This window comes from Marmota marmota, unplaced genomic scaffold (genome assembly GCF_001458135.2).
Source record: "Marmota marmota marmota unplaced genomic scaffold, marMar, whole genome shotgun sequence".
Lineage (NCBI taxonomy): Eukaryota > Metazoa > Chordata > Mammalia > Rodentia > Sciuridae > Marmota > Marmota marmota.
The window spans coordinates 9,445,596-9,463,145 of NW_025999999.1; the positions used below are offsets into that span (position 1 = coordinate 9,445,596).

A 17,550-nucleotide genomic window follows, 5' to 3' on the forward strand; every position below is an offset into this window, starting at 1 on the left:
GATTGCTAATGGCCTTTAGCTACGTGGGCCACCAGCATCTTAATCATCTTTCAATTGGTCTTTGCATTCTATTTTTTTTTCTTTCTTCCATGAAAAATGATTTCGTGAAAGAGCCCTCTTTGCAAAGCTCTAGCCAAACCCTTTAGGATCTGGGGACATAGCCAAAGTCTTAGAGGTAGAAGATGGGCAATCAGTTTCGTTTGATATTTTATGAGTTCCCGGTGGATATCACCACCAGCACTGCAAATAGCAGTTAAAGATAAACTCTTCTTATTCAAGAAAAAGAGGGCCCTCTCCTGGTTGTACCAAGCAATGTGGGTGCCAGAAGAGGATTCCAGTAAATGAACAATTAGGGTGTTGAGAGAGATAAGTCTATGATACAAGAAAGATCAGGGCAGGCTGGAAAATCAGCTAACCAGGTTTTTGTTTTTCATTTTTATTTTTTCCTTTTAATGAAGAAAGTGTTAAGGCTAATGCATTATAAATTGTTATGTAAACAAGAGGCCTGAATTTTAATAACATCCAGTCCTGCCAAGAGATGTGTGCCAGACCTAGTCCCAATATATGGGTATCAATTGGCACTGCTCAGTGCTTCTCAAAGTCAGAGTCAACAACATCTCTTTAATTTCCCTTTTTTTTTGACCCTCATTTATTCCTCTTCACATGCCAAGTGTGGTGTCTTGTTTACTAGCTCAGCCACCGTGTGGATCTGTCCGTGGAAGTGGAGCTGAAGTGTTTAAATCCATTTGCCATCACATTCGTTTATTCCGTGTGTTTTCAAGCAGATCTTTCAAGTTTCCAACTTGGCGTCAATTTCTATTTTAAAAAATTAGAAAATGAAGACTCTGGGAGACAGTTAAAAATATTTAGCTCGCTAGATTAATTCAAAACGTCAGAACAGTTGAGAGGGAAGGTTTGGCTGGCGGACTGGAGGACAATGGATCAATTTATAACCATAGGTCTTGTTCAAATTGTGCTCAGATAGCAATTGAAGAGACATCAGAGCCTTATAGGTTGATAACTCCATCCAGGAGTGAAATACCATGGCTGTATTCTGCAGCCAGTTATTAGCAGAGGTCCCCACCCTGTAGCTATCCCCATGGGGAACTGTATTGAATCTTCTTGGTGACGGTGACCAAAGGGGAGTGGATCCTAAAACTGAGGGAACAAAGCTCATTCCTATGGAAACTGGAGCTGGGAGGGACAGCCTCTGACCTTGGGATTGAGCTACAGCAGCAGCATTTGGAGCCTGGTGTGTGTGGGCCTTGAATTCAGCTCTGACCTTCACCAATCTGGGCAAATGACCTAACTTCTCTGAGCCCCAGTTGTGTTATCTGTAAGAAAGGAAGACAAATACTGTCTTATGTGGCTAAAATGAGTTGTAGGAAATGCAGCCCAGTGTACCGATGGTGACAGAGAGTCAGGTCTCATATACAGTCCCTGTCATTATTCTCATTATTCCTACTGGTGGAGTCAACACACCCATTTCCCATATCTTGGCGAACTAGATCCCTAGATAAGACATTGGAAAACCACGGTGGGGTAGTGGGCAGGTAATTACGACTATCCCACCTGTCATGCTTTGTTTTGTTTTAATTCTCTTTACATTGATGCTGTGGCTTTGCAGGAGATCTCAATAAAACAATAATTATTTTACGTAGGGACCTTGGTGTTTTGAAACTGATGACCTCTGAGCCGGTTTTTGCTCTTCCCCTCGGACAGGCCAGCGACCCCAGTACCTTTGAGATGATACAGAAAATTCACACCCTGCAGAAGCGCCTCATCAGCAAGACCGAAGAGGTGGTTGAGAAAGAGCTGCTCCTTCAGGTAGCATTGCGTTTTCTGCATCCGGCAAACAAACCACTTCCCCAGAGCCGCCTTCTCCAGGGCTCTGTCCTGAGGTTGAGCGGTTCCCCAGCGCTGCACGCCCCGTGTTTACCTGTAGGTGGCAACAGCGACTCACACTTAGAGAACAAACGCGGCCTGATTAATTGTTCTTTTCTGCTGCGATCACTGATATTTCAAGAATTCTGGAAAATTAAGTTCAAGGCTAGACTCACTGCAATCGGGTAATGTGAGCATTTCTTTTTCCTCGCTTCCCTGCAGCTCTATTTGACAGATCCTTTTGAATACTTTTCTTCCTATCTTCCTATAATATGAAATGCTGTGATTTTGATTTTGAAAACAAGCCTTCATGTGCCGCACCAATGAGCCGTCCTGGTGAAGGTCTGTGTGCAGGAAATGGAAAGCTGCCTTTGGAGATCCGATGCAGGAAGTTTTCCCTGAACTGATTGGCCTGTGTCTTTGTAGAGACATCTGCTGTGACTTCTACCCCTCCTCGCTCTCAGCCCCGCCCTCTTCATTCTTCTCCTGGCTTACCTCCTGCCAGAGGCTGTGCTGGGTGGGGGCTGGCCTGCCTGTCTCCTCTGCTCTTCCCAGTCCAGGGCTTGGGTACTGTGATCTCCGAGGGATGGACCGAGAAGTCAGGGCCCAGGAGGTTGTCCTGGATAAGAATGACAGTGTCGTGCCAGATGGCCTGGGTGGGAATCCTGCCTCTACCGATTTGTAGCTATTTGAATTTAACTTCTTTGCACTGGAGGTTCTCAATCTGTGTTATGGGACAATAGTAGAACCTTTGGAGAGGGATGTTGAAAGATCTTACCATTCTCCTTAGCCCATGGTGTCTAATAAATAGGAGAATTATTCATATTATTTCTCATTCCCAAGCCCATAATCTACCTAGTAGAAGTAGGGACTTATAGACATTTTTAAGCAGCATCTGCCCCCTGCTATTTTACCTTTGATCTTAAAAGAGAGATTTTCCCCTAATATTGGGTATACAGTAAAGTTGGTTTTAATTTTAATTAATTAGTTAATTTTTTAGGGGGTACCAGGGATTGAGCTCAAGAGCACTCGACCACTGAGCCACATCCCCAGCCCTATTTTGTATTTTTTTTAGAGACAGGGTCTCACTGAGTTGCTTAGTACCTCACTTTTCTTAGTCTGGCTTTGAATTCGAGATTTTCCTGCCTCAGCCTCTGCTAGGATTACAGACGTGTGCCACTACCCGGCTCTTTGAAATTTTTGAGACTTGCGTTGTGTGAGCTAAGTGGTTGGTTTTTATAACTGTTCCTTGAGTTTGAAAAAGTTCCTAAATATTCAGGGGTCAGGATTCTATATTTATTTATTAGAACAACCTTGTTAATTGTATTGTCCAAATCCATACTTTTCCCAATTTTTGGTCTGCCGAATGACTGAAAAAAAGTTTGAGGATTTGTCTATTTCTCTTTGAACTTCTGTCATTTTTAAACTTCAAGTACATTTTATATTAGGATCATAATAGTGAGTAAAGGTTTACAGATTTTATTTCTTTCTGGAATTGTGCCTTTAGTATTTTACAAGACCAGTGCCCCTCCCCCCCACTGCCCCGCCCTTTGGATGGAATTTGAGAGCCTTATGTTAAGTGAAATAAGCCAAACTCAGAAAGTCAATGGTCATATGTTTTTTCAAATTTGGAGCTTGAGAGAGAAAGAGAGAGAGAGAAAGAAAAAAAGATGCAGAGGTGGGGTGGGGTGGGAGGAGGTGGAATCTCATGAAAAGAGAAAGGAGATCAGTAGAGAAGAGGAAAGGGATCAGGGAGAGGAACAGGGGAGGTACTGGGGACTCAAACTGACTAAATTATATTGTTATGTTGTTGCACGTACAAACATGTAACAACAAATCCTACTACTACATATAATTATAATGCACCAGCATTATAAAAAACTAAAAAAGAGCGTTCCCAATAGAAATTAACTTAAAAATGAATCTGGTGTTTGTATAGCTCCACCAGTTGGATTTAAAAAATGTTTTTTCTATACTTTTATAATTTTAGTGTCCTTATATTTTAGGTAAATCTCTTGTAATAAAAAGAAATCCAGCTAGGCTATTTTTATCTTTTTATTGGTGTGTTTAGTTCACTGATGTTTATTGAGAACCTTAGATGTTTTTCTATCTTCTTATTTTGTATTATTTAGCCTGACTTTTTTGTTTGTTTTTTAGTGCTCAAGAAGATCCTCTAATCCTGCTTTTCATTAGATTGAGTTCTCCTTATTCCCTCTTCCCCTCTCCTCTGGTCTCCTTTTCCTCTGTGTTTCTGCCTATGCCTTCGTCCTATTTGTTTCTTTTTCCAAAGAGTCACCATCACTCCATGCAAATTTCTTTTTCTTGGATTCCATTAAATATGCTCTCCTAATTTCATCTCTGTCTCTCTCTTGGATTCCCTTAAAAATTTAACATGTGCCGTTGACATCAAACTTTAACACATCTAAAATTGATCAGCATCTTCACCCTTCTTACAAGTAGCACATGCAGTGCTTTAATGCCAGTTACCCCAGTGTTCCCAACATTGGTCATTGTCATTATTATTTTATGGAATTGGTGTATTCAGATTTACCAAGTTGTACCCTGATTCTTTGGTTTTCTCCTTCTCTACATCTCCAGTTTTCTCCTCTTTGCTTTTTGAAGTACATCTTTTCATCCTTCTTTCAGTGATCTGTTCTGCAATGGTTACCACTCTCTTTAGCTTCTCTGAAAAAAATTTTTTTTGGCCTATTTGTAAAAAGATTACTTGGGGATTCTATTTTCTATTTGCACTCTGAAGATATTGGTCCTTTGTGTCCTAGTTTCTAGTGATCTATTGAGAAGTTGGCTGTACATCTAATTATAATTGCTGCTTTTGAGGAAACCTGCCTTTTCTTTGGTTTGATTGTTCAATCTTCTTTTTGCCTTCGGTGCTTTTGAGTTTCAGCACAGTGAATCTTGGTGTGAACTTAATGTTACTTATTAAGCTCAGAACTCACTTGATTTCCTGAGTCTGAGGATTCCTCTGTCTTCTACAGTCTCTCCTTCATTCTCTTTATTTATTTATTCCTCTGGAGCCCTTTTTAGATATGTTGGGTTTTCTTATTTTTTTTCCTTACCTCCAGACCTTGTTGATATCTTCCTTCTCTCTCTCTCCCTTTTTTTTTTTTTGTGTGTGTGTGTGTGTGTGTGTGTGTCACATTTTCTTAGCTTTCTCTTCTTGCTCATCGGTTCTTTCTTAAAGTGTGTTTATCTGCTAATAGTCACTGAGGTTTTATTTCCAATGATTTTATTTTTATTTTCTAGGGATTCTTTTTCACATGTGTCTGATTTTTGTTGACACTATGTTGATCTTTCCTCATATTTTATTCCTTCCTTTATGTCTTCACTTAATTTAAAATACATTGTATATTCTTTATCTGAGTATTTTATTATTTGAAGTTCTTGAGATTTTTTTTTCTGTTGTTAGTTGTGACTGCTGATTTCCTTCATGGTGGATTTTGTGAGTGTGTGTGTGTGTGTGAGAGAGAGAGAGAGAGAGAGAGAGAGAGAGAGAGAGAGAGAGAGAGAGAGAAAGAGAGAGAAAGAGAGAGAGATTGATTAATTCTGGAGTGTGAGCTCATTTTAAGAAAGCCTTTGTTTCTAGGCATGAACTGGGGAGGCTGAGGCATGAGGATCATGAGTTCAAAGCCAGCTTCAGCAAGCAAAACCCTTTTTCAAAAAAACAAATAAAAAGGGCTGGGGATGTGGCCCAGTGGTTAAGTGCCCCTGAGTTCAATCTCTGGTACCAAAAAAAACAAAACAAAAAAACAAAAACAAAAAACAAAAAACACAATTCTTTGTTTAGGAACTTGGGAAGGGTCCAGGATAAGAGCAGCTCCCTTACTTGTTTCTACTAGGTATCCTAAGAGACATCATTTGCTTGGATTATTTTTTTATGTTAAATCTTTATCTTGGGGCTTCTTAGACCACTTGGTTAACTTGTATTAGAACCCCAGCCTCTTCTGATGGGGACCATGGATTCAAATTATCTGAGAATTAACTTTTTTTCCCACCCAGAACAGAGGAGACTTAGGTGGGTTTCCCTGTGGTCCTCCTGTCCCTTCCGTTGTATTTTTCACTGAGGGTGTAGCTTCTTTATGTGGAGGAGTTTCAGTCCCAACTCTCTACACCAGCCCAGCACCTCAGCTTCTGTCCTCTTGTGGCTGCTGAAAGCCAGGCCCTTTTTTACAGTGAGTCTGGTCCTTCAAGGGATGACCTCCATTTGTAGCTCTTCACTGCTTTAGGTCACCTTTTGATTTTGACGTTTGAGCAAACTACTTGTAAACTCTGCTGTGAGGAAAGGGATGGGTTGGTTTATTTAACATGGGCATTGCTGTAGGTTTTAGATTTCAGGTTATTTTGCCTGACATGTTGCCGTCAACAGAAACCTCTTGTTCTAATCCCTAGTGTTCTCATATGCAAAATTGGGACAATAGTAGTACCTACTTGAAGAATTGAGCACATTGATGCATATGAAGTTCAGAAGAGTGTTATCATTGACATTAGTATTATTATTATCAATAACATTATTAATCACCAAGAATTTTTTCCAGGTCTCCAAAGTTTAGCATCCTGTCTCACTCTTCTTTGGTCAATTTGTCATTCAATCTGCTATTCCCACCTTTTTTTCTGAGTGATTGGGCTGCTCTATGCCTGCTGTGAGATTCCCCGTAGCTTGTGTTACACCAAACAATACACCTTGCTATCTCAGCAAAGTCCCAGATGCTCCATGGGATTGGATGGTTTCTCAATTCCATGTGTTTTATTAAATTTTAGAGAAGTCCTGGGCATTCATTCACAACAGGACAGTTTGCAATGATGAAAAATTTTGGTTGAATTCTTTTTGAGCATCAGAATAATTTTTAACTATTAAATTTTATAAAATAAAGTTAAATTTTAACTGTTAAATCTGTGTTAAGGTGTGGAAGAGACCCCATCATTTCCAAGCAGCAGATAAGATGGGAACCTATTTTCCCCATTAGTCTCTGAGCTCTTTGAACACTTTATAATTTGTTTCCAACTTCACTGCCAGATACAGTATGAGGTATATAAAAATAAAGGACAAATAAAGGTGGACAGGCTTTTGGCCAGGACCACTTCTTCCTCTTCAGACTGTAGTGTAAATGCTTTGTTTCTTTTTTCTTTTTGGTACTGGGGATTGAACTCAGGGGCACTCGGTCACTGAGCCACATCCCTAGCCCTATTTTGAATTTTATTTAGAGACGGGGTTTCACTCGTGATCCTCCTGCCTCAGCCTCCCAAGCTGCTGGGATTACAGGGGTGCCCCACTGTGTTTGGCAGAGGATTTGTAACTTAAGCAGCCCTTTCTTCCTAGGTTAGGTGTCCTGGTCCATGTTCCTATACCTTGGCTTCTCCTTTACGTCACACATGACATTTGCAATTTTTGAAATCATCATAATTGTGTGTTCAATGATTCTTTCCTTCTGGAACATAAGCTTTACAGAGGCAGGCCCTAGCACCTCACCTATTAATATTGTCTAGGAATTGATGACCTGTTGGAAGAACAGCAGTCCTTCAGCAAGTAATGTCTTAGACACATTTATGTCCTATCTTCAAACTGAGAGGCTAGGGAATTATTCCTCTTGTTGCCTTTGCATTTTTGTTATTAACTCTAACTTTGCAGGAGTCTGCAATTTACAGTGGGTTTATGGATCTATAAACTCAATGCAAACTGCAGTGTCTCTGTGTGCTGAGGCAGGCTGATTCATGTGCATGTGCTCAGTTCTCCCTTGCTCAGGGTTAACATGCAAATGGCTCTGGAGCCTCACTTCCTCACTTTGCAGTTTCAGCGGGAAAATGAAGACATCTGTATTTTTTGCCAGAAATGGTATCTTCTTTTTCCCTCCAGGCCACTCTTCCCTTCAAAGAAGCAAGAGCAAACAAAGCATACTTGGGGTGCATCACCTGGTGGCCTCTCCTCTCTGGTATTGCTCCATGTATTCTACCTCTCTTCTAAACCCTTAAGGTTAAGTTTTTTTTTGTTTTTTTTGTGGTACTGGGGATTGAATCCAGGGATGCTGTACCACTGAGCTATGTTCCCAGCCTTACTATTATGAGAGAGGCGCTTATTAAGTTGCTGAGGCTGCCTTTGAACTGGCGATCCTTCTGCTTCAGCCTCCCGAGTCTCTGGGATGAAAGGCTGGTGCCACCATGCCTGGCTTACTACTTCCTTTTTAAGCCTCTGCAGGATGAGGCAGGCTTGTGCCTTGAGTAACTGCTGTTCATTACCTAGGTATCATGACATCATCATCATCATCATCATCACCATCAACACGGCATTGGCAAGATAGCATGAGAATAGGAAGCTGTAACCTCCTGCTAGAAGCACTTAGAAACACAAGGGACACCCAAACAGCTGGAACTTGTTTTTCCCAAGCACTTAAATACAGGGAAGCAACTCAAATACCCTCACCCTCAGAGCCAAGCAACAAACAAGAAAGAGCCAAATGAAACTTGCTTATCCCAATCTGAAATGGCCACTCCTCAGGGCTTCAGGGTGAAAGGCAGGAGGGAATATGAGGGGAACTTCAGCATGGGGGGCTTGGGTCCCATCTCTTGGGTCCAGCCGAAGGTGGGCTTATGCTATCAAATCCCCCATTTTTCAAGAATAGCTGGAAATGTGGACTTTCATGTTCATATATTGAGTTTTACCTAGTGGCCACCTTAACAACACGGAATGAGCTTTCCAGAAACAAGTCTGTCAATGACCCCTGGCCCACAAGTGGGTACTTTGCTGTATCTAGCTTCAAGGCCTGGGGGGAAGGAGATGTAAAGAAAGAGCAGCCATGCAATCAGCTTTACTTGTTTCGATTTCTTTGATCTGGTTCTCTGTTGTGATTCTTCGATGGAAGTGCAGAGCCTGAGAATCAAAAGGGAAAGAGGAAATGGGGAGGGAGGAGAAGGAGCAGGCCGCGGGCCGTGTGGCAGCATGGCAATCCCAGGTTGGGCTCCACAGTGCAGACAGACAGGGCGGGTGGGCTCCACAAAGATATGCCTTCTTAACATGTCTTTCCCCTTGCTAATGACCCTTAGCTTGATTTTATACACTTTTCTAAAACTGAAAAGGGTTTCCCTGAGTTGTCATAAAGACCAAAAGTGGCCTCCTGCCTGTGATGCAGGCCACAGCAGAAGAACCCTGAATGTGCATCTGCTCAAGAGTTACAGGGCGTCACCTGTGTGCTTAGGATCCCGGGGTGAATGAACCAGGCTTGGTTCTGGCCTTGAAGGATCATTATAGTCTGTAACCACAGGGTAACAAGAGTGGTGTTCCATACAGGACATCAGGGCACCCTGAACGAGGCTTTGCCCTGCATATGTGTATTAGTTTGGGTTCCCTCAAATCAGACACTGAAGTGAGGTTTTGGGTTCCAGTCCTGTGGGAGGTGGTCCCTCCCAAGCTGAATCAAGGGAGCAGGAGAGTGTTCCTCCCTGGCCACCCACAGAAACTACTGCAGAATTGTGCTGTCAAGGAGAGGGAGGTCGGACATGTGCTCAATGGTTCCCCACTCCCCATTGGTTGAGATGCCCGGTGGGGTGTTGAGCTGCTTCTGAATGCAGATGGAAGGGCCTTTGCTTATCTCCACCCTCAAATCAGAGAAGCCCTGGCTTGAGGCAGAAAAGCTGACTCCGTGTACACTCGAAGTAGAAATTGCCAGAGCGTTCCAGGTGTGCCCTCCGGGTGTGCCAGGCATCTCAGCTCAAATTATGAGTTTGGAGCTGCTGAAGGGATGGGAGTTGGCCTCAGAAGTGTCTGCTACATGAGATCAGGCTTCAGGCAAGTCCTGAAGACCACCAACCAGTGGACTCCCACACTTGCTTAGCTACTCACCTAAGTTATAAATTGCCTTGACCGTAAAAGCAGAGGCAACTCAGGTTCGTCTTCTTCCACTCTCCCACCCTCACCGACGGCAGGTTCAGTTAATATCCAGTAACCAGATGACACGATCATACCTAGTTTGTTTGAAAGGCATCACCCCGATTTTGTTCTAATCACAGCCTTTCCTCACTGACTGCTCACTGAGTGCCAGCCACTCCTTTCCCTCTGCTCAGACCTCAGGTGCTGCTGGTGAGCACACCGTGAACACCAGTGTGCCAGGTCAGGGGGTGAAATGCGATTTACCTTAGAAAAAGAGATGAACATGACCTCCTAGCATGTTGGTGCTGGGTTATCTCACCCTGAGCGTTCATTATACAGATGAGAACACTGAGGACCCTCCCCTTCAGTGTAGAAGTAGTGATGAAGGACTGCAGGGTATTACTTAGAGGGTTATGATGGCTAGGAACACGCTACCTGCAGTGATCCAGGTGAGAACGCTACCTGGTGAAGTTCATCATGGCAGAACATCATGGCAGAAGGGTGTGGTGGACGAAAGCAGCTCAGGACATGGCATTCCGATTCTAGGAAATGGGCGTGGCTCTCAGATACATAAATCATGAACAGAACCGGAAATTGCTGCTTCTTGGCTGACCTCTGGGTCCTGCTCTTTCAAGGTGAACTTTCTCTCTAATTTAATTTTATGATTGACTGGATAGAAGTCTGGTTTACTTAACTGTAAAATGGCTGAAATGATAGGAGGGTGGGAATGGATGGGCGCAAGTTTCATCAGCTGTTCAAGGGGAAAGGACCTCACACAGCCTATTTTTAAATTATTCCCCAGTAAGGGTCTCCCTTTTTCTTGACCTCCTGATATTTCTGTGTTTATTATCTACCGTGTCTCAGACATCGCTCTAAATGTTTTATATGTATTATTTCATTTAACGGTCACAGAAACCCAAAAAGAGTCGTTATCATTTCCTGTTACATACGGGGAGACACAAGGCCCAGATAGGTTAAGACTTTGTCCTGGTAGAACATGGGAGTTAAACTTTGGCAGTCTGCCACCAAAGGCTCTTCACCACCATAGCATGTGGTGTAAGAACTGAATTTGTTGTATTCAGACTGCCTTGGTCATTTATGGAGAAAATTCACATTTGTCACGGCATCTGGAGGCTTGCTATTGCAGGTGTGGCCCCAGGGCCAGCAGCACTGGCAACCCACAAGAGCTCTTTAGAAATGCAGACGCAGCCTACCCTATGTCTGATGCACCAAATCTTTATCTTCACAAGACCCCCAGAGGTTGAGGTTACTGGTTTGGTCCAAGAAGTATGGTTGCCCTAGAAGCTGATCATCTCTTTCTCTGTGGGAGCCTCCAGTGTTCCAAAGCAGGAGCAGTAGAGTGAGCCCAGGATGGAGCCCCATGCCTTTGTCTCCTGGCTTCAGACCCGGGGCCCTGACTGGTTGATTAACCTCCCTTAACTTGTGGCTTCCTTTTCTGGAACCTGGAACTCATATCTCCTCCACTTCTCCTTTTGCATTGCTGTGACCAAAAAGTCCTGACAAGAACAACACAGAGGAGGAAAAGTTTATTTAGGCTCACGTTTTTCACAGGTTCATTCAGTGGTCAGTTGACTGTAGCTCTAGGCCTAACGTGAGGCAGAACGTCATAGCGGAAGAGTGTGGTGGACGAAAGCATGTCAGGACGTGGCAACAATATAAATCCCAAAGCCCCACCCCCCCAAGTGACCTGCCTCCTCTAAACACACCCTGCCTGCCTGCAGTTACTGCCCCATTAATCCAGATCAGTGTGTTAACCTCTCATAATCTTTAACCCCATTTTACTTCTGAGAATTCTTTCATTGTTTTACACATGAACTTTTTGGGGACATCTTATAACTAAAAACCATAACAGCATCCTTTGGTTCCTGTGAAAATCAAAGTGAAAACATTACACAAAGTGCTTAGTAGAATGCTTGAGAATTGGCCAGAGCTGAAAAAGAATATTGTTATTAGTAGTTACGAGCGTGAGGTCACACTCTGGCCCCCAGCTCTTGAACTCCAGAGACAGAGAACATTAAGAGGAAAATGACAAATGAGTGCATTTGGGGCTTGAGACATGTTTTAGGGCCAGGCAAACTCTTCAAGTCTACTGATGTTAGTGTGGGAAGTTTAGAATATTTCTTTAGAGAGAGAGGGACATGATCATCCTTGATCCTATTTGATGGCAGTCTGGATGGATTTGGCAGGAGCTGCAGCGAGTTTGAAGAGTGGAGGGAAATGGCAGACACGGCTCATACTTAGTGAATGCTGAGGACATGTCTAGCTGCCCTGTGCTGACCATTTTGCTCCTATTGCATCTGCAGGAAACCCAGACGAGGCTAACTCTGCCGTTTCCATTTCACAGAGGAGGAATTGAACTTACCCTGTAAACTCTTAGAGGAGGGGGGAAAATCTTGCCCAAGTTCATAGCTTAGAAAGGCCAGAGCTGTGGTTATAAACCAGGGTGCAGGACACTATGGCCCACGGAGGGCTGTATCTGGCCAACCCCCTATTTTTATGTGGCCTACATTAAGAATGGTGTTTATTCAGTTAAGTGGTTAGGGAAAAAACATCAAAAGGTAAATAATATATCATGGCATGTAAAAATAGATGAAATTCAAAATGTAGTGTCCATAAATCAAGTTTTATTGGCACACATCAGTCACATGTTGAATATGGCTGCTTTCATGCTACCAAAGGCCAGTTGAGTAGTTGTGACAGAAAATGTTTGCCGACCCCTCTGATGGACTTTAGTCCTTGGAATCCTGAACAGAGCCCTAGCTGCCATTCTCTATCAATAGAGCCTTCAAATAGAGTCATTAAACAAATCATTTCCATGATTAGTTCCTCCCTAAAAAAATTCCAAAGTAATTGTTCTGTTATTAAAAACCTGTTATTAAAAGATTCGGAAGGCAGAATCCTAATAGTGCGACGCCTGGGCTGGTGGTGTAGATTGCACTCAACTTGATGCCTGCCAACTCTCAGAGTGGTGTCTGGGTAATGGTCCTTCCCAAAGCTGAGCTGGAGTGGTTGGAGATGCTCCCTTACTAGAGAGATGAGAGGCGCTGAGAGGCACCTCGTAAGCAGAAACCACTGAACAGAAGCCTGCTCGTGGGTTTTTGTTCTGTTCTAGAGTCATGGGGGAGAAGAATGAGATGAGGGGGGAAGAGCTTCTGCCGTTCTAGCCTGGCTGTTCTAGTCAGAGGATGTCGAAGACTGGGGAAGGGTGAAGGAGGCCTCTTCCCCAGGGGCTTCTCCCCCACTTCTCTCTGGGCTTCTGGGGATGCCTTCTCTCCTGTGCGTGCTCCTGCCTGCCAGGGAGGAAGGAAAGAGCCGTGGGAGATGGGCTGTTCTGAAAATAGAATGCGGCACAAGTCCCGAGTGGTCAAGTGTATACTTCCATGTGGCTTGTCAGAGGGGCACAATACCTCCTTGCTTTTTCCAGAGAGCTTGGGTGTGAATTTTCTAAGCAGATGAGTTCTGGTCCCCTTGCTCAGAATATTCTAGCACCAGGCAACCTAAACACCCGGCAGGCAGTACTTTCTACACGTTGATTCCCAAGTGCTGATCTGGGGACCAGGGAGAAAGTAGGTGGCCCCAAATGTAATACTCAGTGGTAGGTAACCACATGAGCACACAGGGACTGTCGGAGCATAAAGCCAGTTTACTTTTCAATTTTAGGGATGGCTCCTTTTTCCCCCGTGTCTCTCTTTTTCGCTTTTGGACATGGTTTTCTCTCTCTCTCTCTCTTTGTGTGTCTTCCTTTCCTTTATGAAATAATGATGAGAGCACCTGACCATTTCCTGTTAGCCAAGAGCATGGACCCTGTGTCCCTGGTAATTCAGTTTCCTCCTCTGTAGGATGGGAAATCATGCCTCTCTCCTAGGATTATTGGGAGGTTAATATTAATGGACATAGGGCTGGGGATGTGGCTCAAGCGGTAGCGCGCTCGGCTGGCATGCGTGCGGCCCGGGTTCGATCCTCAGCACCACATACAAACAAAGATGTTGTGTCTGCCAAAAACTAAAAAATAAATATTAAAAATTTCTCTCTCTCTCTCTCTCTCTCTCTCTCTTTAAAAAAAATTAATGGACATAAAAACGTTTAGACTAGTCCCTGGCACATAGTAAACACTGTATTAATATTATCTATTATTGTTTCTTTTTCTTTTTCATGTTAGAACTTAGCCAAAAAATGTTGGCAAACCATGCTGATGTCTCTAAGACTTGAGGGGAATTGCACACCCCTTCACTACTCCTTTCTCCTGAGGAGAAATATGCCATCTAGAAGCTATTACTTTATCTCTATCTCTTTTTTTTTGGCGTGGGGGTGGGGGGGGATGGTTACTAGGTATTGAACTCAGGGACACTCAACCACTGAGCCACATCCCCAGCCCTATTTTGTCTTTTATTTAGATACAAGGTCTCACTGAGTTGCTTAGCACTTCGCTTATGCTGAGGTTGGCTTTGAACTCGTGATTCTCCTGCCTCAGCCTCCCGAACCATTGGGATTACAGGCCTACTTTATCTCTTAATCTTCACCACAACCCTGTTCAACAGATCAGGGAACTAAAGTTCAGACAGGTTTATGGGACCTCGGAAAACGTTGCTGCCATTACTGGTGGCCCTAAGGAAAGGGTGACAGTGCCCTGTTGCCTGGTTTCCTCAAAGGGAGCAAGTTTTTAATATGCAGATATTTGGGGCTTTTCTTACTGCTCTGTTCAGCTTCATTTAAGGTGAATAACTTTCTCAACCTGTGCCTCTTCACACTTGCCTATGTATACTTAATGTGCTCAATTATCAAGTGCCTTCTCATATTCCCTCTCAGTAGTTCTCTATAAATGGGCCAGGAGCAACTCCCCATAGTGTCAGAGTCCCCCAAGCATTAGGAATTTCTTCAAAAGCGATGGGCTGGGCTAGGCTCGATTAGGCAGATAGAGGTTAAAAACCGGTTTATGCCTTAAACCTTAAGTACCTTGAATGCTTGTAATTTCACAGCCTGAGGAGATACCAGCAAACACAGATGATTGCCGGTCTCCATCTTTGATTTGGTCAGTAAGGGTCTGGCTCATGGTATGTTTTGAAACAGGTGTTTTCAGAAGGGGCTGTCTTCATGGACTTCCTTATTTTGCCCCCATTTTCATCTCAATTTTAAGAGCTAAGATTGAGATATTTTTAGTTGTTCCCCAGTGCAGGAAAGGACCCATCTGATTGCAGAGGTTGAATGAGCGAAGGGCTGGCATGTATTAGCAGAACAGTAGACTCCACCTTCTACGCCCACAAGAAGAAAGAAATTTCTGTCCAGTTTTCCATCTCTTTTTCCAACCCCTTTCTAAGATTTTTTTTTTTATTATTCTTTAACTTACCAAGCCTGTCATCAATGGGAAAGGAGGCATTGCTAATCAGGTTGGCCGCTCCATGCTTGGGGACAGGCCATTGCGTGTTAAATAGCCCCTTCCTTGTGCTGAGGCTCTCTTGCTCCTCAGTGTCTTCAAGTGGTCAGTGGGGTTGGGCAAGACTCAGTGTGTCCACTGTCCATTCCAGCTCCTCTGTATCTCTGACTGGGTGGGCCTCATTGTTCTGTCCTTCCTGGCCATCTAAGATTCAAGGAAGAGAGAGTGGGTCTCCAAGGCCAGAAGATTCCCCAGCCTAATGCACTAGAGAAGGCTTCCATGAGGTGCTGTCCAACAGAAAAACAGCAATTGAGAAATCCAACTCAAACAAATCATATTTGCGAGTCCAAACTCAATCATGATGTTGTGTGGCCCTGAACAACTTCCCAATGTACTCTAAACCTTAGTTCTTGACTTGGAAGGCAGATAATAATGATATTTTTCACATGAGATCTTGTGTAGATTAAACAAGACCATCTTTATCAAGTACAGTATTTGCATTTAATAAATGTTATCTCTTATTACCATAGTGGAACATTTAGGTTCTCATTGAATCTGTATATGATGATATCTTACTCCCCAAACAAAACAGATTTTCAGTGATAAATGTTTTTGCACCTTAGATTAATATTCTTGAAGGGTTGTTTGAAATAGTGTCTTTTAAAGGTCTTACTTAGTATTGCTCCACATTTCATATGTCAGCTGGTTCAGGCCTAATTGCCTGGACCCATCCATTCTTGGACCAGTCCTACTTCCCTCTCTGGTGGCTGGCCCATTAAACTACCGTGCTCCTGAGATCTTTCTGTGAGGACATCTGTATCAACTTTTGCTTTAGAGCAAACCAGTCAACAACTTCATGGGAGGTGGAGATTCTGTCAGGTGGCCATTTGGGCTGGGCCAGTTGGCTTGATTTTCTATTGGGCTTTCTGGGACTCAGACTTTTTTGGGTGGACCAGGAGCTGGTTGGTCTATGTGGCATCACTTGCCTGTGCAGTGGTTGTACTGGTAATGCTGGGCTGGTGGGAGTGACCGAATCACAGTCTGCATCAGGCTAGTGTAGGTTTATTTTTATGATGATATTTTCTGGGTTTCCAAGAACAGCAAGAAAGGCAAATCCCAGTGTCCATGCACTGTTTGAGCCTCCATTTGTTTCATATTTGCTGATGTCCCATTGGTCAAAGCAAGTCACATAGCCAAACCCAGAGAAAATGGGGAAGAGAGCTTTCCAGGATCATAGAGACAAGTGGCCATTATTGCAACAAGATACCGCAGTCTCCTTTCTTAAGTGATTTCATGTGGAAATGCTTTGTATTTAGGCATTCAAGTGGTACCAGATTTCTTTTTTTTACTCTTTTGTCAGATACGGTATTTTAATATGCCTGGCATCTGGTCACTATCCTTGGATTTTATTGCTGACATGTTTTTCTTTCCTTTAATCTTTTATTCCCTTTATTTGGGAAATTATAGTTTGCTGCAGGACACAGTTCTTTTTATAGGAGAAACAGCTGTGATGTCATAACTGAGCACATTTCCTTGGGGATCTGCATTTTCCACCACACATTTGGAAATGTGACCCACAATCCATTTGTTATTTCTGTTTTGATCTCTGACTTCATATTGGATCAGAAAGAATATGTGAGCCAAAAATGTATTAGTTGATAATTTAATCTTTTAAAAATGTTACCAATTACGATTTTTAAAAAAGATTTTTAGTTACTGAGCTGTAACAGGTGAGGGAATGTTAAAAAAAAAGAGGAATAATTAGTTTCTTCTACAAGAATCAGTTTGAATTAAGTTGCATAAAACCAGGCCAGAAGCAAAACAATATAAGTTTCTGATCTCAGAAACTATTCAAGCTTTTTATAAGAGCAGTATTTAAACAAGAATATTTTTTTTTGGTAAAAACAAACAGCAATAATATGACTAGCAACTGAAAAAGGAAATAAACAGATTACTTAGAGTCCAAACAATTTCAATAAGGAATTTCTCAGTGGAACATTTAGGTTCTTATTGAATCTGTGTATGATTATATCTTACTCCCCAAACAAAACAGATTTTCAGTGATAAATGTTTTTGGACAGCAACAAGATTCAATTCAGTTCATTTCAAGATGCAGATTTATTTGTGAAATTAGAAGAAAATAGTTGCCAACAAGGACCTGGGGGAGTCCTAACTATCTTTAGCTCCTCTGTTGGTGTTTTACTCAGAAATATTTCAGGGATGGAGGTGCTTCTTACAAGGATGAGAAAAATTGCAGCAGGAGCAGAAATTAATTTGTATTTGTAGTGCAAACACCTACATGAATCCTTAATCTGCTTTTTTATGATTTTAGGGGAATTTATAGAATCGTTTAGATTGGAAGAAATCTCCAGTGGGTCATCAAGTTCCCTCTCCTTAT

The 17,550-nt window shown here is 42.7% G+C and overlaps 1 protein-coding gene across 1 annotated transcript in view; it reads left to right on the top strand.

Annotated features, from left to right (window-relative positions):
* Positions 1 to 17,550, top strand: part of Cfap58 (cilia and flagella associated protein 58) — a 94,540-nt gene that overhangs the window by 47,578 nt on the left and 29,412 nt on the right. The window contains exon 15 of the mRNA XM_015494863.2: positions 1,723 to 1,827. Coding sequence (XP_015350349.1) covers positions 1,723 to 1,827 — 105 coding nt within the window. The remainder of the gene's footprint in view (positions 1 to 1,722; positions 1,828 to 17,550) is intronic.